Source organism: Amblyraja radiata, chromosome 34, assembly GCF_010909765.2.
Source record: "Amblyraja radiata isolate CabotCenter1 chromosome 34, sAmbRad1.1.pri, whole genome shotgun sequence".
In the NCBI taxonomy this organism is placed as follows: Eukaryota; Metazoa; Chordata; class Chondrichthyes; order Rajiformes; family Rajidae; genus Amblyraja; species Amblyraja radiata.
Window position 1 is genome coordinate 9,689,690 of NC_045989.1, and position 24,617 is coordinate 9,714,306.

Sequence of the window (24,617 nt, forward strand, 5' to 3'; positions counted from 1 at the left end):
TCTTTGACCTACCAAGTCTGCTCCAAGTGTGATGGCAATCTAAAGGCCCTGTCCCACTTTCCAGAGTTACTCATGAACGCTGCCGAGTTTTCCCCCTTGATTCGAACTCGGGGAATTACGGTAATAGCCGTTCGTAGGTACACGGGGCTATTTTTTTAAACTCGTGGACATGTTGCAAAAATGTCCCGACTTACCTGATGCCCAGAGTTCCTACGGCTGGCATTACGAGCCGCTACGAAACATCTACCGGCTCGCTACCGACATTATCCTACATTCCCCGAGTTTGAATCAAGGGGAAAACACGGGAGAGTGCGTGAGTAACTCGGGAAAGTGGGACAGGGCCTTAAGCTATGCCTGTACATGGTCTGTTTCCCTCTGTTCCCTGCCTGTTTATGTGCCTGACTATAAGCCTCTTGAACGCTGCTATTGTTTCTGCTTCTCCCTTCTCCCCAGAAGTACGTTCCAGTCACAAACTACACTGCATATAACACTTGCCTTGCAAATCTCCTTTAACATTTTCCCCTTTCACCTTAAACCAATGCCTTGTAGTATTTAACATTTCCACCCCGGTGATAAAAAAGTTCTGACTAACTATTCTATCCGTGCCTCTCATAATTTAATAAATTCTATCAGCTTCATCCTCCAACATCCCAAAGAAAATAATCCAAGTTTGTCCAACCTCCTTGTAGCTAATATGCTCCAATCTTGGTGAAACTCTTCGCCACCCTCTCCAAAAGTGTACGCTTTCTTGACCATTCTGTCCACTTGTGTGGCCACTTTCAGGGAGCTATGGACTCACACCCTAAGGTCCCTCTTAACATCATTGCTGCTCAGAGTTCTGCCATTTACTCTATACTTTCCTTTTGAATTTTAAACCAAAATACAAATCCTCAAACCCATCGGAATTAAACTCCACTTGCCTTTTTGCCGCCCAAATTACCAACTATTGATTGAAAGATACAGCTTTGAAACAGGCCCTTCAGCCCACCGAGTCAATGCTGGCCTTCAATCACTGTGCACACTAGTTCTACACTATTACAATTTCCCATCCACTCCCTACACACTCAAGGCAATTTACAGACGTCAATCAACCTACAAACCCGCACTTCTTAGGGATGTGGGAAGTAACCGGAGCACCGGGGAAGAAAGTGTTAACGCCATGTAGACAGCACCCGAGGTCAGGATCGAACTGGGGTCTCTGCTGCTGTGAGGCAGCACCTCTACAAGCTGCGCTGCTCAAGGTTGTGTCCTTTGACAATCTTCCCCGCTATTCGCATCTCCATCAATTCTCATGTCATCTACAAACTTACTAAAACTTTATATCAGGAAACTCATAAAGGGGCTGTCCCACTGTGGCGACCTAATTGGCGAGTTTAGAAGAGTTTAGGAAAGTTTGAAAAAAATGTCATGTTGAAGACCTTCTTCGACTATGTTGAAGACCAGCTTCGACTAGCTACGGGAAAATTGGACACCGAATAGTGGAGAGTGAAGACGTCCTCCTTCGATCTCCTTCGACCTCCCCTCGACTATGATGAAGACTATCTACGACTACCTTCGACTATCTTTGATGACTCTCGATTACCTACGAATAACGTGCCGACCTACTACGACCTACTTCGACTAAACCTACGAGTAAAAAAAATATCGATTTTTCCATGGCGACCTTTTTTACTCACCGCGACCTAGCTGAGGCCTCGAGTACACGGGGACTACTCTCGAGCATGAAGGAGAGTAATAAAGATCTCCTAGGACCTCGTGTCGACCATGCTGCGAGTATGAGTCGAGGGCAAACTCGCCAGAACTTGCGGAGTAGGTCGCCGCAGTGGGACAGCCCCTTAACTTTTGCCCTAAAGTAGATCATGTAGGTTTCTTTGTTTAATATCAAACTTTGGGTAAGTTCCTACAGACAGCACAGTTTAACAAGTTAGCACGTCTTGTATTTCAAGGAGAAAATACATCCTGAGGTGAGACTGACAATGGACGTGCATCATTCATGGACTGGTGATAGCCGAGATGCTCAACAGCTGTTTAAATTATTTAACCCTCTGAAATGTATCTGCCAGAATTCAATGTCACCAAGAGTGCCGTGCATGTGTTCACCATCGATGACTAGCTTCACCTGACCAGCCTGGGAACATTTCTCAAGATCTGTCCTGGCCCTGGGTCCATGCCCTTGTACCTCACTACCCTGCAAGCTGGTTGGACTTTACTTGGGGCAGCAGCCAAGCACTCCACTATTGTTCTAGAATATTGCTGGTACTAGGTTTCTGGTACAAGTTCAGTTTAGTTTAGTGATACGGTACAGTGCGGAAACAGGCCCTTCGGCCCACTGAATCTGTGCCAACCAACGATCGTAGTCAGGGTTGAACCCGGGTCCCTGGCGTTGTAAGGCAGCAACTCTACCGCTGCGCCACCACGCCGCACAACCTTTACAAATGTATCGCAACGTTTAAGATGCATTTACACAGGTACATGGATAGGAATAGGTTTGGAGGGATATGGGCTAAATGCAGGCAGATGGGGCATGTTGGTCGGTGTGGGCAAGTTGGCCTGATTTCACACTGCATCACTCTATGACTCTATATTGGACCTCCACATACCCTCTTCAATATCTCTGGCTTCTGGATGTCCTGGTCTTAATCTCTGCTGCTACCCCTTTCTGATCCAGCACCAATTGTCACCCTGGCATTCCCTCTCTCCCTATCCCTGCCCCACCCCCACCCAAGTCGCACTAACTTCCCATTTTCACCCAACAAACAGCTACCGATGGCCTGTTTCCTCTATCATTGTTATTTTTTGCATATCTTTCATTCATTGTTCTTTATCTCTCTACATCACCGTCTATATTTCTCGCTTCCCTTATCCCGTGACTTTCAGTCTGCAGAAGGGCCTCGCCCCGAAACGTCACCCATTCCTTCTCTCCAGAGATGCTGCCTGTCCCGCTGAGTTACTCCAGCATTTTGTGTCTATCTTCACCATTACCCGTATATTTACACTCACCACAGTGACTCAGATGCTGTGAGATCCACGGAACATATTCCTGCCGATCCCATGACATTAGCAAATACAATGGGAAACTATCCCATTGCATTTATTGTGATTTCTCCTTTAACACGGAAATGGAAAATGGTGGGAGCACTCCAGCTTCTACAAGGAACTCACTGCCTGCTGCCTTGAACTGACATCTTGCCATGAGCGTGCGGGAACACGGCAAATCTCGGGAGGGTGGGATCATTTACTCAAGAGCGGAACTCGCTATCAAAACATGGAGGGGACGGGGACACAATATTTTGGCGGCCACGCGTACATGCGCACACTCACACACACACACGCAGCTCAACTCTGCCTGTCTCACCGGGTTAACTACAGCCCTGACTGGACTGACGGGACACCAGTGCTGCTTCTCCACGCTGGCCATATTTCCCGCAAGTCTAGGGAGGACTGTAGGTTCACTTGGCGGGCCAGGCAGAGTGAGCTGGGATTAGTGCTGTTTCTCTGCGCAGGCTGTGGGCCTGGGGGCACAGCTCGCGTCTGACTGCCGACCTCTCTAGCCACCCGTGGGGGAGGGGGGGGGGGCACCCGGGACAGCGTCGGCCAGCCGTCCGGGATCGATCCTGCCTGCGGATGAGGCGCAGGTCTGTGCAATGTCTCCCTCTTCCAATCGCCGCGCTCTATCCTTAGTCCCACCCCCCACCACTCCTCCCTCCTCCAATCGCCGCGCTCTATCCTTAGTCCCACCCCCCACCACTCCTCCCTCCTCCAATCATCGCGCTCTATCCTTAGTCCCACCCCCACCACTCCTCCCTCCTCCAATCATCGCGCCCTCGATCATCAGACTATTGTCTCGTGGAAAGCGGAGGTTTTAAAATCCGGATCACTAAAACTTGGGGGGGATGTCCCCCACCTCTCAAAACATGGGGGGGACGTGTCCCCTCTGCCCCCCCCCCCCCCCCCCCCCCGGGTTTTCCGCCCCTGCATTTACTTGTAGCACTTTCCCAGATCTTGGCTCGATGACCCTCAGCTTCTTGTCCTTGCAGGTGGTGGCGAAGAGGCTGCCATCGGTGTTGAAGGACATGCAGAGGACCACGTCGGTGTGGCAGTCGATCATCTTCACCGGCTCACCGCTGTCCAGGTTCCAGATTAGTATCTGAGAGGATCAAATGGTAACAGCGTTAGAGGGCGGCGCTGCCGGCGGTAGAGTTGCTGCCGTACAGCGACGCGGGAACTTCGATCGCCCCAACCGCGGATGGCTCGACTTCCCCCGACCGCAGGAGAAAAGGATGAAAGAAGGCCAGACTTCATTACCTTCCATCACAGTGGGGAATGTAGTGGAGCCGCTGTGGTGGATGTTTATGTAAATTTTTTATGTAGTTGTGTGTCTTGTTGCTTTTTTGTTATGACTGTCTGGCCAAATCAAATTCCTTGTATGTTATAGACAATAGGCAATAGACAATAGGTGCAGGAGTAGGCCATTTGGCCCTTCGAGCCAGCACCGCCATTCAATGTGATCATGGCTGATCATCCCCAATCAGTACCCAGTTCCTGCCTTCTCCCCCATATCCCCTGACTCCGCTATTTTTAAGAGCCCTATCTAGCTCTCTCTTGAAAGCATCCAGAGAACCGGCCTCCACCGCAAAGAATTCCACAGACTTACCACTCTCTGTGAGAAAAAGTGTTTCCTCGTCTCCGTTCTAAATGGCTTACCCCTTATTCTTAAACTGTGGCCCCTGGTTCTGGACTGTACATACTTGCAAAACATACTTGGCTAATAAATTGTGATTATTATGATCATGATAGAGACAAAAAGCTGGAGTAACTTAGCGGGACGGGCAGCATCTCTGGAGAGAAGGAATGGGTGACGTTTCAGGTCGAGACCCTTCTTCAGATGCTGAGTTACTCCAGCTTTTTGTGTCTATCTTTGGTTTAATCCAGCATCTGCAGTTCCTTCCTACACATTCCCTTATCATGTATCCATACACTGTGAATGGCATGATAGTAATCATGTTTTGTCTTTCTGCCGACTGGTTAGCACGCAACATAAGCTTTTCACTGTACCTCGGTACACGTGACAATGAACTAAACTGAAACTGAAACTCCAGGTCAGGCAGCATCTGTGGAGGGAGAAGGACAGGCGGTATTTAATTCCTGACCCGAAACGTCGTGTGTCCTTTCCCTCCTGATGCGGGTGACCTGCTGGGTTCCTCCAGCACTTGGTTTATTGCTCAGGGTTGCAGCATCTGCAGTCGCTTGTGCCTCCGTTCTGCTAAACAGTAGCCGGGGGGGAGGGGCTTTCTCACCTTATAGTCGTAACCGGCGCTGAATAAGATGTTGTTGGTCGTGGGGTGCCACTCGATGAGACCAACGCGCCGACTGTGTCCGTACAACTCCAGGACCGCCTCGGACATGTTCCTCTTCAGACCGCCATCCGGGATCTCCCACAGTCTCACCTGGAATCAACAAAGGGAATCACTGCCTACACGGCGGTGGCGCAGCGGTAGAGTTGCTGCCTCGCAGCGCCTGAGATCTGTGTTCGATCCTGACTACGGGCGCTGTCTGTACGGAGTTTGCACCAGCGTGGGTTTTCTCCGGGTGCTCCGGTTTCCTCCCACACTCCAAAGACGTACAGGTTTGTAGGTTAATTGGCTTCAGTAGAATTGTACATTGTACCCAGTGTGTAGGATGGTGCTAGTGTACAGGGGTGATCGCTTGTCGGTGAGGACTTGGTCGGCCGAAGGGCCTGTTTCCACGCTGTATGTCTGAAGTCTAAAGCAAAGTTGAAACTTTGGAAGAGAATAATCCTTCTCTAACCAACGATCGGGGGTATGGGGCTGAAATGCAGCCAGCACTTGAGGAGCAGGTTACTCAGGAAACTCAAACAGGGGCTGCAACCTCTCACACTCCATGCACACATGGTACGCAGGCTGTTCCAGGCTGCAGAAGTCTGGACAGACTGCCAGGGTCCCTGTATGAAAGATGAGAGAAGAGGGGTTTGCCATTGCAGGGAAGACCATCTGGGAAAGGGGTGGATTGAGCAGCAAGGGATGAGTGATCCGAGGAGTTGTGGAGGAGCAGTCTCTGCAGATAGCGGAAAGAGGTGGGGACAGGAAGACGTGGCTGGTGGGGGGATGAGAGCAGAACTGCGGGACACAGAGGAGACGTGGGTGGGGGATCCACCCATAACAGCCGTCTCACGGAGGAGAGCCTTGGATGTCCAGTCCATGGAGATTACTCATTGGGAGTCAACCCGCTGAGAAAGGAGAGGATTGACACAGAGCAAAGGATTAAGGGAGCCATGTTGTTACTTGTGTGCGGAGCACGAAGGCAAATTCCTTGTATGTGAATACTTGGCCAATAAACTTACTTACTTACTTATTTCATGAGAGACAAGCATTGAAATATTACAGAGTGGTTGGTAGCCAAGCAGAATCTTTGCCTGGAGAAGGATTACATTATTTGCCTCATCACCAGGTTCGCGTCACATTAACATCCAACCAGGAGGAAGCCAACTGCACGCAAGACTCACGTCCAGCCTGATCTCCCAGCTTCCCATCTACATCCCAGGAGAGCCACAAGTAGATGGGAAATAGTCCATGCAAGGAACAATGTTTGCTTCATTGATGAGGGGGATTTAAAACAAAATATATGAACAGTGAGGCAACAATTCACTCCATGTTCATTCACCGCTGCTCTCTGACTGCGGCAATCAGCGGCAAATCAGTGGCAAATGTGGCCATTCAATGTGGTCAACAGTTTCAGTGACCAAACAGTTTCTGTTATCTCCCTGTTCCTTGCTACTGACCACAAGAGAGAGAGAGAGAGAGAGATGGAGAGAGAGAGAGATGGAGAGAGAGAGAGATGGAGAGAGATGGAGAGAGAGAGAGATGGAGGGAGAGAGAGATGGAGGGAGAGAGAGAGAGAGATATGGAGGGAGAGAGAGATGGAGGGAGAGAGAGAGAGATGGAGGGAGAGAGAGAGATGGAGGGAGAGAGATGGAGAGTGACAGATGGAGAGATAGAGATGGTGAGAGATGGAGAGAGAGATGGAGAGAGGGAGATAGAGAGAAAGAGAGAGGGAGATGAAGAGAGAGAGAGATGGAGAGAAATTATCATACGTACATACATTGGACATTTGAATTTAGTAACATTGTGTTTATATGTAGGAGTGTCCATATGTAGTGAGATCTGTCTGCATATAGAGAGAGAGAGAGTGAGAGAGCAGTGTTTTACGTAAACAGAGAGAAAAATACTGCACAACGTGACTGGAAAATATAGAGAGAGATGGGAAACTAATTGTGAGGAGTGATAGGGGGTGAGAAAGAAGTAAGGAAAATAGACAGCAGTTCAAAAGATAAAGTGAGAGAAGTAGATAGAGTTTGCAAATGCTAATGTGATAACAGTTGTACATTAAAGAACAAGGTTACTCACAGATGCGTCTTCGGAACAGGAAGCTACAATGTTGTCCACAAAGGGGTTCCATTTAATGTCCAGCACGTTTCCTTGGTGACCACAGACTTTGGGGTAAAGTGGATCGATCCGTCCTATCTGAGAGAGAGAGGGAGAGAGGAGAGAGGAGAGAGGAGAGAGCACAGAGGAGAGAGGGGAGGGGAGGGGGGAAAGGGAGGAGTCCAGGGGGGAGAGAACAGGGAGGGGAGAAGAGAGAGGCGAGGGGAGAGGAAAGAGGAGAAGGGAGAAAGGAAAGACGGAATGCCAGAGGGGAACGTGGAGAGAGGGAGAGAGAGAGAGAGAAGAGAGGGGAGAAAAGAGAGGAGAGGGGAGAGGAGGGAGGAGTGAGGGGAGAGAGCAAAGGGAAGAGGGGAGAGTGGAGAGGGGGAGGAGAGAGAAGGAGAGATGAGAGGCGGGAGAGGAGAGGGGGAAGAGCAAATGGGACAGGGGAGAGAGGAGAAGGGGGATGGTAGAGGAGAAAGGACAGGGAAGAGAGGGGAGAGTGGAGAAAGGGCAAGGGGGGAGGGGAGTGAACAGAGGGGAGGGGAGAGGGGGAGGGTTGAGGGGGAAGGAGAGGTGGGATTGGAGAGAGGGAAGAGGGGAAAGGGAAAATGAGGGAGGGAGGAGGGGGGGCGGGGGAAAGAGGAGAAGGTGAGAGGATGGTTATTGCAAAACCAAAACAACTTGCATGTGAATAGTAACTTGCGCAAACGTGGAGATTCTGACCCTGGAGAACCACTGGAATTGCAACCAGTGTTTAACATAGGAACTATCATAAAGGGCCTGTCCCACTGTACGAGGTAATTCAAGAGTTCTCCTGAGTTTTCCCCTGATTCGAACTCGGAGAATGTCCGTAGTAGCTCGTGGATGTCACGTGGCGGCCCGTACGAGTAACGGTAGGTACTCGGGAAATCCGGTAAACCCGTGACATTTTTTCAACACTGTGAAAAATGTCCACGAGTGAAAAAAATACTCGTGATGAAAAAAATGGTTACTTTTTACTCGTACGAGCCGCTACGAGACATCCGCAAACTCCTACGGACCCGCCACGGACATTCTCAGAGTTCGAATCAGGGGAAAACTCGGGAGAACTCTTGAATTACCTCGTACAGTGGGACATGCCCTTTGCAAAGGTGCAGTCGTTCCAGGTGCGACAGAGGTTCACCTGTATCTCCTCCAACCTCATCTACTGCATCCGCTGCTCTAGATGTCAGCAGATCTATATCGGTGAGACCAAGCGGAGGTTGGGCGATCGTTTCTCCGAACACCTCCGCTCGGTCCGCAATAACCAACCTGACCTCCCGGTGGCTCAGCACTTCAACTCCCCCTCCCACTCCGTATCCGACCTCTCTGTCCTGGGTCTCCTCCATGGCCAGAGCGAGCAACACCGGAAATTGGAGGAACAGCACCTCATATTCCGCTTAGGGAGTCTGCATCCTGGGGGCATGAACATTGAATTCTCCCAATTTTGTTAGTCCTTGCTGTCTCCTCCCCTTCCTCAGCCCTCCTGCTGACTCCTCCCATCCCCCAGCCCTCGGGCTCCTCCTCCTTTTTCCTTTCTTCTCCCCACCCCCCCATCCCCGATCAGTCTGAAGAAGGGAAACGTTGCCTATTTCCTTCGCTCCATAGAGGAGTTTCTCCAGCATTTTTGTGTGCCAGGCCCTTTGCAATCTGTGCACAACAAAGTGTCATGGCACCAGATAATGTGTGCAGTGCAAGGTATATTGGCCTGATACCAGGCAAACACTCCTTCACTTTTGAAAAGCATCAGAGCATCTTTTGTATGGGAAGGAACTGCAGATGCTGGTTTACACCGAAGATAGACACAAAATGCCGGAGTAACTCAGTGGGTCAGGCAGCGTCTCTGGAGAGAAGGAATCTTTTGTGTCCCTCTGTGAAGGGGCCTTGGTCTATAATGTCCAGTCCATAACACGGCACCTCTGATAGAGCAGTACTCCCTCAATAGCACCTTCCTGGTGCCAGTCTTGAGCTCACAGCCCTGTGTAGGATATGAGAGAATCGGTCACTGAACCACATCTCATCTCTTGCAGCAGAGTCACTGTGTAAGCATGTGTCCTCTCTCTCACATCTGGAGAGAGACCAGTCTGATTCAATCGCTATTCAGGGAAGGGGTGAGAAACAGGCCAGAGGGGAGAGACGAGAGAATGGAGGAGAGGGGAGGAGAGAGTGGGGGAGAGAACAGAGGAGGAGAGGGAGAGAGAGAGAGGAAAGGGGAGAGAACAGAGGAGGAGAGATATGGAAGAGGGAAGGGAGGAGTGCAGAGAGAGAGAAGAAGAGAGAGATGCTGGGTGAGAAGCAGTATGCACACAGACACAGGTTTCCTTTCCCAACTCAGCCTTGAGGCATCTCAGCCAGCGGGTTGCACTGGAGAGAGTGCAGAGGAGATTCACCAGGTTGTGTAAGAAAGAACTGCAGATGCTGGTTGAAATCAAAGGTAGACACAAAATGCTGGAGTAACTTAGCGGGTGAGGCAGCATCTCTGAAACGTCGCCCATTCCTTCTCTCCAGAGACGCTGCCTCACCCACTGAGTTACTCCAGCAGATTCACCAGCTGGTTGCCTGGGTTGTGGGACTTCAGTTATGGGGAGAGGCGGGAGAGGCTGGGCTTGATTTCCTTGGGCCAAAGGAGGCAGTGGGGTGAGCTGCTCAAGGTATATACAAGACGTATTGACAGGCCTGATAGTTGGTGTTTTTCTTCCCATGATAGGGGTGTCAAAAACAAGGGGGCAAGAGGGTTTCAGATGAGAGGGAGAAGTTTTAACGGAATTTGAGGGTGCGTTTTATTACGGAGCCAGGTTGATATCTGGAACGCACTTCCAGATATGTTGGAAAGATACAAGCACTACATTTTAAGAGGTATTTAAACAGGCACATAGAATTAAGGCTTGGAAGGATATGGATGTAGTGCAGGAAGATGGGAGTAGTGCAGACTGGCAAAAAAGTCGATGCGGGCTGAAGACAAAACCATGTTGGAGAAACTCAGCAGGTCAGGCAGCATTTGTGGTGGACACAAGTGCTGGAGAAACTCAGCGGGTGCGGCAGCATCTATGGAGCGAAGGAAATAGGCAACGTTTCGGGCCACAACCTGATGCAGGGTGGGGGGAGGGGGGGGGGGGGGGGGGGAGGGGGGGGGGGGGGGAAGAAAGGGAGTGGCCGGGAAGCATTTCAGGTCGGGACCCTTCTTCAGACTGACCCTGATGGGTTCCAATCCCGAAACATCGCCTGTTCTCTGCCCACCACGGATGCTGCCTGACCCGCTGAGTTCCTCCAGCAGTTTGGTTTTCACTGAAGAATGCAGCATCTGCAGTTAGTTACATGTCTCTGTCTCCATGCTGCAGTATGCTATATCTCTGGGCAGGTTCAATTATCCTCGGCATTCTCAGCTGGACCAGTGATAATGTTGAGCAGCAGTAGCACAGTGAGTTGCTGTTTGTGACCTGTCCACTGGGCGGTGCTGTTGCTCCTTGTGTGCATGCTCTGGTCATTCTCGACTGCACTGGAGGGGGCGCCACTCCCCTGCTGTCCCACAGTGGGCAGGATTTTGACCACTCACCCCCCCCCCCCCCCCCCACTGTAGAACCAGCCCCGGCTACAAACCCTGGGGGTGCCATGGCTGCGGCATGCATCGTGGCCTGCTTCAGCAACTTGAACGCCCAGGAGCGGAAAAGGCTGCCAAAAGTTGTAAACACTGCCCAGTCCATCACCGGATCTGACCTCCTCACCTTCGAAGTGATCTATCGTAGTCGCTGCCTCAAAAAGGCAGCCAACATCATCAAAGACCCTCACACCATCCTGGCCACACACTCGTCTAACCACTGCCATCGGGAAGAAGGTACAGGAGCCTGAGAACTGTAACGTCCAGGTTCAGGAACAGCTTCTTCCCTACAGCCATCAGGCTATTAAACCCTGCAACCTCATAAGGTTTGAACTACAATAGACTATTATCATTATCATTATTATTATTATTATTGCACTATTACTGTTTGTTCTTTTATTCCTGAGTTTTTGTTATATTATTTATTATGATTATATATTCTGTTGTGCTGCAGCAAGTAAGAATTTCATTGTTCTATCTGGGACATATGACAATAAAACACTCTTGACTCGTGTAGGGGGCTTACGGGAGAGTCAGGGAGGAGGTACTAGCAAGTGCGAAAGTAAAAGAGCTGGAGTAGACTCAGTCAATGGCCTCCTTGAGCACAGTGAGAATACATTCAGGCCAACAGGACGGCACGGTGGCGCAGCGGTAGAGTTGACGCCTCAAAGCGCCAGAGACCCGGGTTCAATCCTGACCACGGGTACTGTCTGCACGGAATTTGTACGTACTCCCTGTGACCACGTGGGTTTTCTACGGGTGCTCTGGTTTCCTCCCACATCCCAAAGACGTACAGGTTTGTAGGTTAATTGGCTTCTGTAAAATTATACATTTCCCTCAGTATGTGGCATGGTGCTAGTGTACGGGGTGATCGCTGGTCAGTGAGGACTCGATGGGCCGAAGGGCCTGTTTCCATGCTGTATCTCTAAAGTCTAAAGTAAAATTTAAACTAAAGAGAGTCTGAAGAAGGGTCTCGACACGAAACGTCACCCATCCTTTTGCTCCAGACATGCTGCCTGACCTGCTGAGTAACTCCAGCTCTTTGTGTCTGTCTTTGGTTCCAGCATCTGCAGTTCCTTTCTACACAGTAAAGAAAATCATTCTTCCCATCAAAGTGCTGATAGCTCTTTTTGGAAAGATCAGGCATTTGAGTGTGAGGGGAAGTGGCAGAGAAGAGGCCTGGGGCAGGACATCCATGATCATTTGGAGGGGTGGGACAGGCTGAGAGGGCCGGGTGGCCTGTTCCTTCTCCTAGCTCCGTGTGTTAGTTGCTCCTGCACATCAAGACCCTGGCTCTGTGTTTCCTGGCACTTTGAGCTGGCAACAGTCTCCCAGTGAAATCACCGCACAATTTCCCATTCCGTGAACCTGTGGCATTGCGGGCAAGTCCACTCCACATTGCAATCCTGATTTGCCTGTAAGTATTTCGAGCCAGTGACAGGGAAGGAACAGGGATATGTTTCCAAGTCAGGTTGGCGAATGGCTTAGATGGCATCCTCTGGGTGGTGGTGCCCCCGTGACTTTTGCTCCCCTCCTCCATCTCGCATTTAAACTTCAGAGAAAGTGTGCGGAACAGCCCCTTCGACCCACCGAGTCGGGGATCGATGGTCGGCATCGACTCAGTGGGCCAAAGGGCCTGTTTCCATGCTGTATATCTAAACTATAACCATATAACAATTACAGCACGGAAACAGGCCATCTCAGCCCTTCTAGTCCGTGCCAAACACTTATTCTCCCCTAGTCCCATCTACCTGCACTCAGACCATAACCCTCCATTCCTTTCCCGTCCATATACCTATCCAATTTATTTTTAAATGATAAAATCAAACCTGCCTCCACCACTTCCATTGGAAGCTCATTCCACACAGCTACCACTCTCTGAGTAAAGAAGTTCCCCCTCATGTTACCCCTAAACTTGTCCCTTAATTCTCAAATCATGTCCTCTTATTTGAATCTTCCCTACTCTCAATGGAAAAAGTTTATCCACGTCAACTCTGTCTATCCCTCTCATCATTTTAAAGACCTCTATCAAGTCCCCCCTTAACCTTCTGCGCTCCAAAGAATAAAGACCTAAATTGTTCAACCTTTCTCTGTAAACTGAACTAACTGTGCACTAAAACCATGCATCAGTGCAAACCGCAATTAGAAAACAAGTCCATGATAGTGCACGAGGGGTTCTGTAATGTTCTGTTCTTGAGGTTGGCTTAGGGCTGTTCAAGAGCCCGATGGTTGTAGGATTGTAGCTGTTCTTGAAGCCGGTGGTGTGTGACTTCAGGCTTCTGTACCGTGACTTCCTGGCCAACGGTATTCAGGCAAAGGCGATATTTGATAGAGATGCTGCCTTGCAGCGCCAGGGACCCGGGTTCGATCCTGACTACGTGTGCTGTCTGCAAGGAGTTTGTACGTTCTCCCCGTGACCGCGGGAAGGTTGGGGAGGCTGTGGTAAACAGAGTGAGCGGGAGAAGATGAGAAGCTTCTATCCACCGTCACCGTGACAAGGCTCAGGCTGGTACACCCGCCCACAACAGACGTTGTTGGTTGAAGCCTGTTGCCATGGCATTGCTGGGCTAGCTGTTTACATCTGCCCATCCGCTGTAGAAATCACTTAAGCCGACTTTTTTCCCATTAAAACTGGAGCACCTGTGCAGATAATTTCATGCGCTTGGCTTATGTCAGAGTGCCAGACGCCTCACAGAGTTTGGTTGTGATTTTCACACAGAGCTGATGATGGGGGGGGGCTGCAATAGTCACACAGACCCAGCCGGTCAGATGTATTTCGCAGGACACGATAAGCTGGAGAGGAATAGATCGGGAGAGGAATAGATCGGGTAGATGCACAGAGTCTCAATACCTTGGAGAGCAGGAGGATGAGGAGTGATCTTATAGTGGTGTATAAAAGCATGAGAGGTATAAATCTGGCAGATGCACAGAATCTCTTGCCCAGAGTAGGTGACTCGAGGAACAGAGGACATAGGTTTAAGGTGACGAGGAAAAAATTTAATAGGAATCTGAGGGGCAACTTTTTCACACAAAGGGTGGTGGGTGTATGGAACAAGCTGCCAGAGTTGTTGAGGCAGGGACTATCCCAACGTTTAAGAAACAGTTGGACAGGTACACAGATAGGACTGGTTTGGAGGGATATGGACCAAACGTGGGCAGGTGGGACTAGTGTAGCTGGGACATTGTTGGCAGGTGTGGGCAAGTTGGGCTGAAGGGCCTGTTTCCATGTTGTATCACTCTTTGACTCTATGACACTAATTACACGGAGCTGGGACAGCCTCAATGGGCTGAATGGCCTCCCATGATCAAGGGGATAGAGAAAGAGGGGAAGACAATTTTTTTCCAGAGGTTCAGCATGGAAACAGGCCCTTCAGCCCACCAAGTCCGCCACAACCAGCGATCAGCCCGTACTCTAACACTATCCCACACACTAGGGACAATTTACGATTCTTTTTACTTTCACCAAAGCCAATGAACCTACAAATCTGTACGTCTTTTGAGGGTGGGAGGAAACCAGAGCACCCGGAGAAAACCCACGTGGTCACGGGGAGAACGTACAAACTCCTTACAGACCGCACCCGTTGTTGGGTCTCTGCTGCTGTGAGGCAGCAACTCTACGGCTGCACCACCGCGCTGCCCTTCTGATAGTGGGAACTCGCTGCGTGTCACCACGGTGACGATGCATCAAAGGAACTACTTCATAGCTGTGAAATGCAAGATTCTATGCGGAGGTAGGGTGGGGGAGTGTAGTCGGTGTCTGAGGTTTTCTCACAGAACCTGCAGCTCCAGAGCAACACTGACGGAGCACATCCAGCGCCGAGTAACCGCTGAGTGTGGGATCAGCCGCAGAGTCGGGGCCAGCTGCTGGGAGAAGCAGGCGGCCTGGATCTGTGCCCAAGGTTGAAGCAGCACACAGTGGGTACAGCTGTGGGCAGCGTGTGACAGACAGACCTGCTCTGTGAGAACCCAGATGCTGCAAGGTCCATGTATGAAAACATTCCCCTTGTCAGACTGGAGAGTGCGTGGGGGGGGGGGGGGGGGGGGGGGGGCACACTAGTCCAGACCACCTTGAGCCTGGCATTGGCATTCAGACCAGTCTGAAGAAGGGTTTTGGCCCGAAACGTTGCCTATTTCCTTCGCTCCATAGATGCTGCTGCACCCGCTGAGTTTCTCCAGCACTTTTGTCTACCTTCGATATTCCAGCATCTGCAGTTACTTCTTGAACACCCATTCCTTCTCTCCAGAGATGCTGCCTGTCCCACTGAGTTACTCCAGCATTTTGTGTCTAGCTGGTGTTGGTATTCACGCTCGTAGGTTCATAAGGGTGGGGTGGGTTCACGATGTGGTGGGGAGAGGCTGTGACTCTTGCATCTCGCCTGGGTATCCATGAGAAAAGCCCCAGCTTCCTCAATCAGGGTGGAGAAGTGGGCAGCACAACACAACCCCAGCTCACTGTGGAACTCTCTGCCACAGAAGGCAGTGGAGGCCAATTCACTGGATGCTTTCAAGAGAGAGTTAGATTTAGCTCTTAGGGCTGAAGGAATCAAGGGATATGGGGTACTGATTTTGGATGATCAGCCATGATCATATTGAATGGTGGTACTGGCTCAAAGGGCCGAATTGCCTACTCTATTTTCTATGTTTCTAAACATTTGAACTCCCCCTCCCATTCCCACATTGACCTCTCTGTCCTGGGCCTCCCTCATTGTCAGAGTGAGGCCAAATGTAAACTGGAGGATCAGCACCTCATATTTTGCTTGGGTAGCTTACACCCCAGCGGTATGAACATTGACTTCTCTAACTTCAAATAGCCCTTGCATCCCCTCTCTCTCCATCCCCTCCCTCACCCTAGCGATCGTACTAGTTTCATTGTTGTCCTGTTGAGTTCTACTCTCTGTATAACTTGTTATCACCTACCCCACAGCCAACAATGGACCATTGTGGGCTCCACTTTTCCTTGATTGTTGTTGCTTTTTGGCATATCTTCCATTCATTTTTTCTAAGTGCCGTCATTATCTCTTGTTCTCCTCTCCCCGACTCTCGGCCTGAAGAAGGGTCTCGACCCGAAATGTCACCTATTCCTTTTCTCCAGAGATGCTGCCTGACCCACCGAGTTGCAGAAATAGTCATAGAGTGATACGGTGTGGAAACAGGCCCTTCGACCCAACTTGCCCACACCGACCAACATGTCCCAGCTACACTAGTCCCACCTGCCCGCATTTGGCCCATATCCCTCCAAACCTGTCCTATTCATGTACCTGTCTAACTGTGTGACGTGACCACGTGGGTTTTCTCCAGGGGCTGCGGTTTTCTCTCACACTCCAAAGGCGTTCAGCTTTGTAATTTACTTGGATCCTGTAAATTGTAAATTGTCCATAATCTACGTAGGATAGTGCTAGTGTACGGGGTGATTGTTGGTCGACATGAACTCGGGGGGGGGGGGGGGGGGGGGGCGGGGGGGGGCCTGTGTCCACACTGTATCTCTTACGTCATTTGTGAAAGAATGGATCGACTGGGCTTATATTCACTGGAATTTACAAGGATGAGAGGGCATCTTATAGAAGCATATAAAATTCTTAAGGGATTGGACAGGCTAGATGCAGGAAAACTGTTCTCGATGTTGGGAGAGTCCAGAACCAGGGGTCACAGTTTAAGGATAAGGGGTAGGCCATTTAGAACTGAGATGAGGAAAGACTTTTTCACCCAGAGAGGCCAATTGTACCCTATCCCTGTCCCTGTCCCTGTCCTCTCCCCTCAGCCCTTCAAATTCTTCCCTTTCAGTTGGACCTGTGTCCACGACTCCCCAGCCCACCACAGTAGATCACACCAGCTGTGTGAAGATGTGTTTCCTTGTGTTACTTTTGGTTCTTCTGCCAGTTCTATTCCCTTGATATCCACTACATCTTGACCTCTCCGCCAACGTGAACTGTTTGTCTCCCTCTCTCTTGTCTTCCGTTACTGAAGCAGAAATAAATGTGCATGGGCTGGTTTGGTGTAAGTGAGCGGGCGGTGTTTTTCTTTAGAGATACAGTGTGGAAACAGGCCCTTCGGCCCACCGAGTCCATGCCGACCTGCAATCACCCGTGCACTAGATCGGTTCGAATCCCGCTTGGAGTGCATACTGTCGTTGTGTCCCTGGGCAAGACACTTCACCCACCTTTGCCTGTGTGTGAATGTGTGTGAATGTGTGTGAATGTGTGTGAGTGATTGGTGGTGGTCAGAGGGGCCGTAGGCGCAGATTGGCAGCCACGCTTCCGTCAGTCTGCCCCAGGGCAGCTGTGGCTACAGAAGTAGCTTACCACCACCGAGTGTGACTGAGGAGTGAATGAATAATGCGATGTAAAGCGCCTTGAGTATTAGAAAGGCGCTATATAAATCCCATCCATTATTATTATTATTATCCTGCACACTAGGGACAATTTACAGAAGCCAATGAACCTACCAACCTGCAGGTGACTTAAACTTTAGACTTTAGCGATACAGTGCGGAAACAGGTGCTTCGGCCCATCGAGTCCGCGTTGACCGGCGATCTTCCCGTATACTATCCTACACTCTAGGGACAATTTACAACTTTACCGAAGCTAATTAACCTGCAAACCTGTTCGTCTTTGGAGTGTGGGAGGAAAGGGGAGCACCCGGAGAAAACCCACCCGCTCGCCGGGAGAACGTGTGAACTCTGCACAGACAAGCACCCGTAGTCAGGATCGAACCAGGGTCACTGGCCCCTGTAAGGCAGCAACTCGACCATTGTGCCACTGTGCCGCCCTGACGGTGTTTGGAAAGTGATGGGTTCAAATGGTTAAATCAGCTACATTTAGTTCTGCGTAGGGAAGGAACTGCAGATGCTGGGTTACACCGAAGATAGACACAGAATAGTGGAGTAACTCAGCGGGACAGGCAGCATCTCTGGAGGAAGGGACATTTAGTAATGTACATTTAGGTCTACCTCTATCTGACCCCCCCCCCCCCCCCCCCCCCCCCCCCCCCCCCCCATAACCTCCTCTGTTCCAAGGAGAACAATCCTGGCATCTCCAATCCATCCACAGAACCAGAATCCCTCAAAGCTGGAATCGTTTTAGTAAAATCCGTCTGCACTGTCTTGAAAGCCTTCACATCTTTCCCAAAGGGAGGCTGCCATAACTGAACACAATTCTCCAATTGTGGCTGGACTCGTGTTTTATACAGGTTCTTCCTGACTTGCATGCTCTTTTATTCCACGTGATTGTTCATGAAACTTGGGGTCCTGTGTGTGATATTTCAGCTATTTCCTCAAGTCTGAACTATGCACCCCCCCCCTCCTCCTCCCCCTCCCCCCCCCCCCCCCCCCCCCCCTGCCATGTGGTGGAAACGCCACTTACCTGGTCCAGTGGGATGACCACAAAGGTGCCTCCACCGGCAGACTCGGTGACGATGGCCAGAAACCTGGGGTTGATGGCACAGAAGTGGTTGTCGTGGACGTTCTTGGTGATGGAGATGCCGTCGAAGCAGTGCTCCCGGCTGGCCGCCTTGCCGTAAACGTTCCGGAACTTGGAGCTACGGTACTGCGGACGCCATGACATCTGCGGAGAGAGAGAGAGCAGAGCAAATCAGCGAAGGGTTGGTGCCTGGGCTCCAGTGGACAGGCAACTCCTGACAGCATCAGGGTGCAACCACACTCCGATAATCCGGCACGTCTGGCACTTTTGTGCCGATGGAATGGCCAGTTTTCTGGATTACTAGATTTAATCCTATTAGTACTCTGACCCAGTTTTAGATTAGTTTCGTTTAGTTTAATTTAAATTTGTTTAGTTTAGTTTGGAGCACACTCACTGCGTGGAAACAGGCCCTTTGGCTCAACTTTCCCACATACCCCATCTACACTAGTCCCACCTGCCTGCATTTGGCCCACATCCCTCTAAACCTGTCTTATCCATGTACCTGTTCAAATGTTTCTTAAGCGTTTCCTCCACTACCTCCTCTAGCAGCTCGTTCCATACACTCACCATCCTTTGTGTGAAAAAGTTACGCCTCACCTTTCCCTCCTCACCTTTAGTTTAGTTGGGTTTGTTTTAAGATACAGGTCCTTCGACACGCCATTCTATGGTACTCCACTTTTCCATCCTACAGGCTGGGTGCAATTTACAGAAGCCAATTAAACCTACAAATTGACATGTCTTTGGAATGTGGAAGGAAACCGGAGCACCCGGAGGAAACCCACACGGTCACAGGGAGAACGTACAAACTCCATATAGACAGCACCCATAGTCAGGATCGAACCTGGGTCTCTGGGGCTGTAAGGCAGCAACTCCACCACTGCACCACCGTGAGGCACAACATTTTCTTACATATCACATGATTTAATCTGCTAGTGATTCCCAGAGTAAATACAAAACATGGGAAAGCAGGATTTAGTTACTATGCAACAAATAGCTGGAATAAACTTCCTGAAGATTTAAGACTTGCTTCAACTTTGACCACTTTTAAAACAAGACTGAAAACTTTTATGTTTACTTTAGCTTTCAGCTAAATCTTAACTACATTGCACTTTTAACTTTTGCACTTTTTATAATGCATTTTTAATTTTGCTTTTCTTTTCTTTTAGTCCTTCTATTTTATTTCATTTTATTATTTCATTTATTGTATGACATGTTTTTATGTGAAGCACTTTGAGTCTGCCTCGTGTATGAAATGTGCTATATAAATAAAGTTGCCTTGCCTTGCCTTGCCTTAATGGATATATTCCAGTGAAACAGCTGAGATTTAAGGGGGACAGATTTAAGCGGCTGCGGATGTGGGGAATCCTGAGGGAAAAGTGCTGGTGGAATGGGGGGGTCAGCAGGTCAGGCAGCATCTGTGGAAAGGATGCACAGGTGACGTTTCTGGTCAGGACCCTTCGTCTGACTGTGAAACAATGAGTTTAAGGGAAGTACGGGAATGTGTTCCTGCCGTTTAAATGGTTGGAGGGGATGGAGCCTAGAAGAGTTTCAAGGGAATGGGACCTTGGTGATTTTAAAGGGCGCGAGAGGACAGGGCCAGATTTGTTTGAAGGGGGTGTGGGATGGGAATATTGAGTTTGAAAAAGAACCAACTGAAGCAGACACTGAATTATTGGGTTGGAACTTCAGAAACCCAGATGGAGAGTTGTAGAGTTGGCCCATCTTGTCCATGCTGTCCCCGTTGGCATTCTGGGCTAGACCCACTTATCTGCATTTAGCTCCTAGTCCCCTAGACTCTTCCTATCCACGAATCTGTCCAAATGTCCTTTGAAAGGTGTAAATTGTACCAACTTCTATAGCTTCTTTTGGCAGCTCTGTCTAGATATGACGACCTCTGAGTGAAAACGTTGCTCCTGAGGTTCTTGGTAAATCTTTCCCCTCTCACCTTAAAACGTTGACCTCTAGTTTTTAAAATGCTCTACTCTGGGGGGGGAAACTGTGGGCATTCACTTTATCCATGCTCCTCATGATCTTGTGGATCTCGAGAAGGTCACCCCTCAGATTTGATTTGATTTGATTTGATTCCTTTATTGTCAAAATTTTGTTGCCTGCAGTCACACATATAATAATAATAACAAAATATACAATAAACACAAATTAACATCCACCACAGTGAGTTCACCAAGCACCTCCTCACTGTGATGGAGGCAAAAGTCTTAGTCTCTGTCTCTTCCCTCCTTGTTCTCCCTCTGCGTTGCGGCGACCCAGGCCGAAGATGCCGCCCTCCAGTCCAGCGGACCTCCGTGGTGATGTCGCCGCTGCCTAAAGCCGGAACGCTGTCTCCGCTCCGAGTCGGCCCGCCACAGCCTCAGCTCCGAGTCCCGCTGCCTCAGCGAGTCGGGCCACCGCTGCATCAGTTCCAAGTCCACGTTGATCAACGTGGACTTGGTGGGCCGATGGGCCTGTTTTCATCTAGTTAATCTTGCAGTACACTTTCACGTGCCTATTATTTATACACCTGGGATTCTCACCCACCCAGCCAAAGCTTTCTAAGAATCTTAGGCCATTTCTTTTTTTTCCTGAAGAAGGGTCTCAACCCGAACCATCACCCATTCCTTCTCTCCAGAGATGCTGCCTGTCCCGCTGAATTACTTCAGCTTTTTAAAAAAATGTGTAATAAATGTGACTGGGAATTTTTGAGTTTATTTACCTTTAACGATAAGACAGCGGAGTTGTAGGCTGGTTAGCAATAACATTATCTGTGAAGATCTGGCACTTCATCAGTACAGTCCTGCTTTTGATTTTCTTTTGCTCGATTTTATCTTAATACTGTTTCATCCTAAAATATAATCTTTTTGTTTTATTTTACATTAGCATTGTTTAGTCTTAAAATGTAGGATTGAAGTCTCAAAGATTGTTATTCAATAGGGTAAGGAGATGACATATAGTTCATAAGTGATAGGGGCAGAATTAGGCCATTCGGCCCATCAAGTCTACTCCGCCATTCAATCATGGCTGATCTATCTCTCCCTCCTAACCCCATTCTCTGGAATTCTCGGTTTAAGAAGGCAGTGGAGGCCAATTCACTGGATGTTTTCAAGAGAGAGTTAGATATAGCTCTTGGGGCTAACGGAATCAAGGGATATGGGGAGAAAGCAGGAAGGGGGTACTGATTTTTGATGATCAGCCATTGAATGACGGTGCTGGCTCGAAGGGCCGAATGGCCTACTCTTGCACCTATTTTCTATGTTTCCCCATAACCCCACACACCAGTAGTAATCAAGAATGTATCTAGCTCTGCCTTAAAACTAGTTTGTCAATTTATTTAAAGGTTTATGTGTGGAATACTCGTGGGTGATGTGCAGTAATGTGTTTCTTTCAGGCATTCACATGCATCTAGTGGCCCTCCATTCCCTGCGGGCTATATTGTATTTATGTTCCCCACTTTCTGTCTTTCCATAACACGGCAATTTTTTTATTTTCACATATTCATCTAAATCCATTTGTTAAAAGTCTGTTGAATCCATTCCACTGCTCTTTCAGACATAACTGTTGTAGATGACAAGTGTGAGTGAAACAATTCCCCGCTGGCTAGTACAGCCTCACAATGGCTCCCTTGTTACTTGGATTTGGTCGAACTCATCTTTTTCCTTCCTCACAAGGTTAAATGCATTCCCTTTCCCACAACCCAGAGGCTCTCAAAACCTAACATCCGCCCACAACATAGCATCTTCACTGTCTCCTCCCCTGGTGCAGACGGAAAAGGAACGTGGGAGGAGGCTTTTCGGCCCTTCGAGCCTGTTCTGTCATTCAATGGGATCCATTTGCAACATTGCCTCACTGGGACCTTTATCCCTGGAGTAGGGGAGGCATACAAAATCATGAGAGGCACAGATAAGACAGATTGTCGTACTCTTTTTCCCAGGTAGGTAAGTCTAAAACCAGAGGGCATAGGTTGAAAGAGAGGAAAAATTTGAAGGGGATGTTTTTTTCACGGAGTGGATGATAGGTGTATGGAACGAGTTGCCAAAGGAGGGTTAGAGATACAGCGTGGAAACAGGCGCTTCGGGCCCACCGAGTCCGCGCAGACCAGCAGTCATAACGCACGCTAACACCGTCCTACACACATTAGGGGCAATTTACAATTTTGCCTAAGCCAATTAACGTACAGACCTGTACGTCTTTGGTGCGTATTAGGAAACCAGAGCATCTGGAGAAAACCCACACAGACACAGGGACAACGTACAAACTCCGTTCAGACATCACCCGTAGTCAGGATCGAACCTGGGTCTCTGGTGCTGTAAAGCAGCAACGCTACCACTGTGCCGACCCAAAGTAGTGCCACCCCACTACCCCAGGACGTGGCAGTGGATGTTAGCATCAACTGCACCAGAAAACACACTAAAGCCCAAAGTCAATTGCGAGCATTAATTGAGACCAATTATAAAACCACTAAAATATGTGCTCTTCAAACTCAATTACTGCTGAAATCCCACTTGAGATCTATAATTTATAACAATCCCCAGACATGCACAGGATTAGAATCATCTGTGTTCACCCTATAGCCACATTCATCCCTACACTTGCCACGGGTAAAATGAGAAAGAATTGCATTCCTATAGCGCCATTCACAGCCCCAGGACCAAAGCACCTCTGAGACAGTAAAGACACTTTAGAAATGCCGCCACTGTTGTAATGTGGCAGCCCATCTGTGCAGAACAAGCTCCCATTAACGACAACAATGTAAACTAATAATGGGATGGAAACTTGTACTTGGCCAGTTGCACATTTCCACCATGGGCCGTACTCCTGAAATGTTGCTCCATTATAGCCTTGGTTATATTACAGTCCCCGTTACAGTACAGCCTCGATTACAGCACAATTGTGGTTACAGCACGGGCTTGGTTACAGTAGTCTGTGTTACGGTAGTCTTCATTACAGTAGTCTTTGTTACAACAGTCTTCCTTAAGTACAGTCTTTGTTACAGTTCAGCCTCCATGACACACAACCTTGGTTACAGTACAGTCCCAGTTACTGTACAGTCCCAGTTACTGTACAGTTACAGAATAATTGCAGTCACATTACACTTTTATTACAGTTCGGCCTCAGTTACACAGTTTACAGTTGTAATCCAGTTCCACCTCAGAGGCACGGAAGCCTCTTTTACAACACAGCCTCGGCAAAACGTTACACGTTGAATTACAGTGCTCTTCAGTACAGTTACAGCATAAGGAAGAATGTACTGGAATATATAGATGGGCCCAAGAATGTTTTTCACAAGTTTATTGACAATGCAAAAAAAACCCCCACAGAAATCAAACTGTTTGTTCAAGAAACCTCACAAGGAGGTTTTCATTCACACAAAACAATCAACCATATCTGTAAACACAGTTCCTGTCCACTGACCACTATGGGCCGTTTCACACTGGCACCGTATAGACATCGCTAAATATATTCCCTATCATTATTATACTTTTAAATGATACAAGACCAAGTTGGACCCATTGGGTCCCGTCCAGGTTGAAGACTTTATTATAATACCCAAGAATTTTCCAAGAATATGCCGTACATGTATAATAAAATTACGAATATGAAATTAAACACAAAAATGACTCAAAAATGCATTTACATATGATTGGCCTATTTATCACTGTTTCTCTCGGAACCCCTAGCGACCTCTCGCGGAACCCTTTAGCGTTCCGGGGAACCCCGGTTGAGAAAGGCAGCTCGAAAGTTTTTTTTTTTCCCTTTAGAAATGTAATCTTAAATTTACTTATAGTTTATGTTCTTTGGTGTGTCATCCGCTTCTATCTGTCTGCGATGCTGCGGTCAGCAAGATTGTTGGTGTATCTGTACCTCACCTTATGCATGTTTATGACAATAAATGCAGCATTACCTAGCCATACAAGACAATGTGGAATACCGTGTACAGTTCTAGTCTCTACTATTGGAAGGATGTCATTAAACCTGTTTGTATGCAATGTAGAGTTAAGGCCCTGTCCCACTTTCACGACCTAGTTCACAACCTTTTTTACTCGTGGACATTTTTCATTAGGCTAGAAAAACGCCCCAACCTACTTGATGCCACGAGTGCCTACGACTAGCATCACGACCTGTCTACGACCTACCTGCGACCTCCTACGA

General features: G+C 48.9%; 1 protein-coding gene across 1 annotated transcript in view; it reads right to left on the bottom strand.

Annotated features, from left to right (window-relative positions):
* Positions 1-18,617, bottom strand: part of coro2b (coronin 2B) — a 41,280-nt gene extending 22,663 nt beyond the window's left edge. The window contains exons 1-4 of the mRNA XM_033050143.1: positions 18,417-18,617; positions 7,425-7,541; positions 5,298-5,447; positions 3,983-4,147 (exon numbers count right to left, since the gene is read on the bottom strand). Coding sequence (XP_032906034.1) covers positions 3,983-4,147; positions 5,298-5,447; positions 7,425-7,541; positions 18,417-18,617 — 633 coding nt within the window. The remainder of the gene's footprint in view (positions 1-3,982; positions 4,148-5,297; positions 5,448-7,424; positions 7,542-18,416) is intronic.
* Between the last annotated feature and the right edge of the window lie 6,000 nt (positions 18,618-24,617).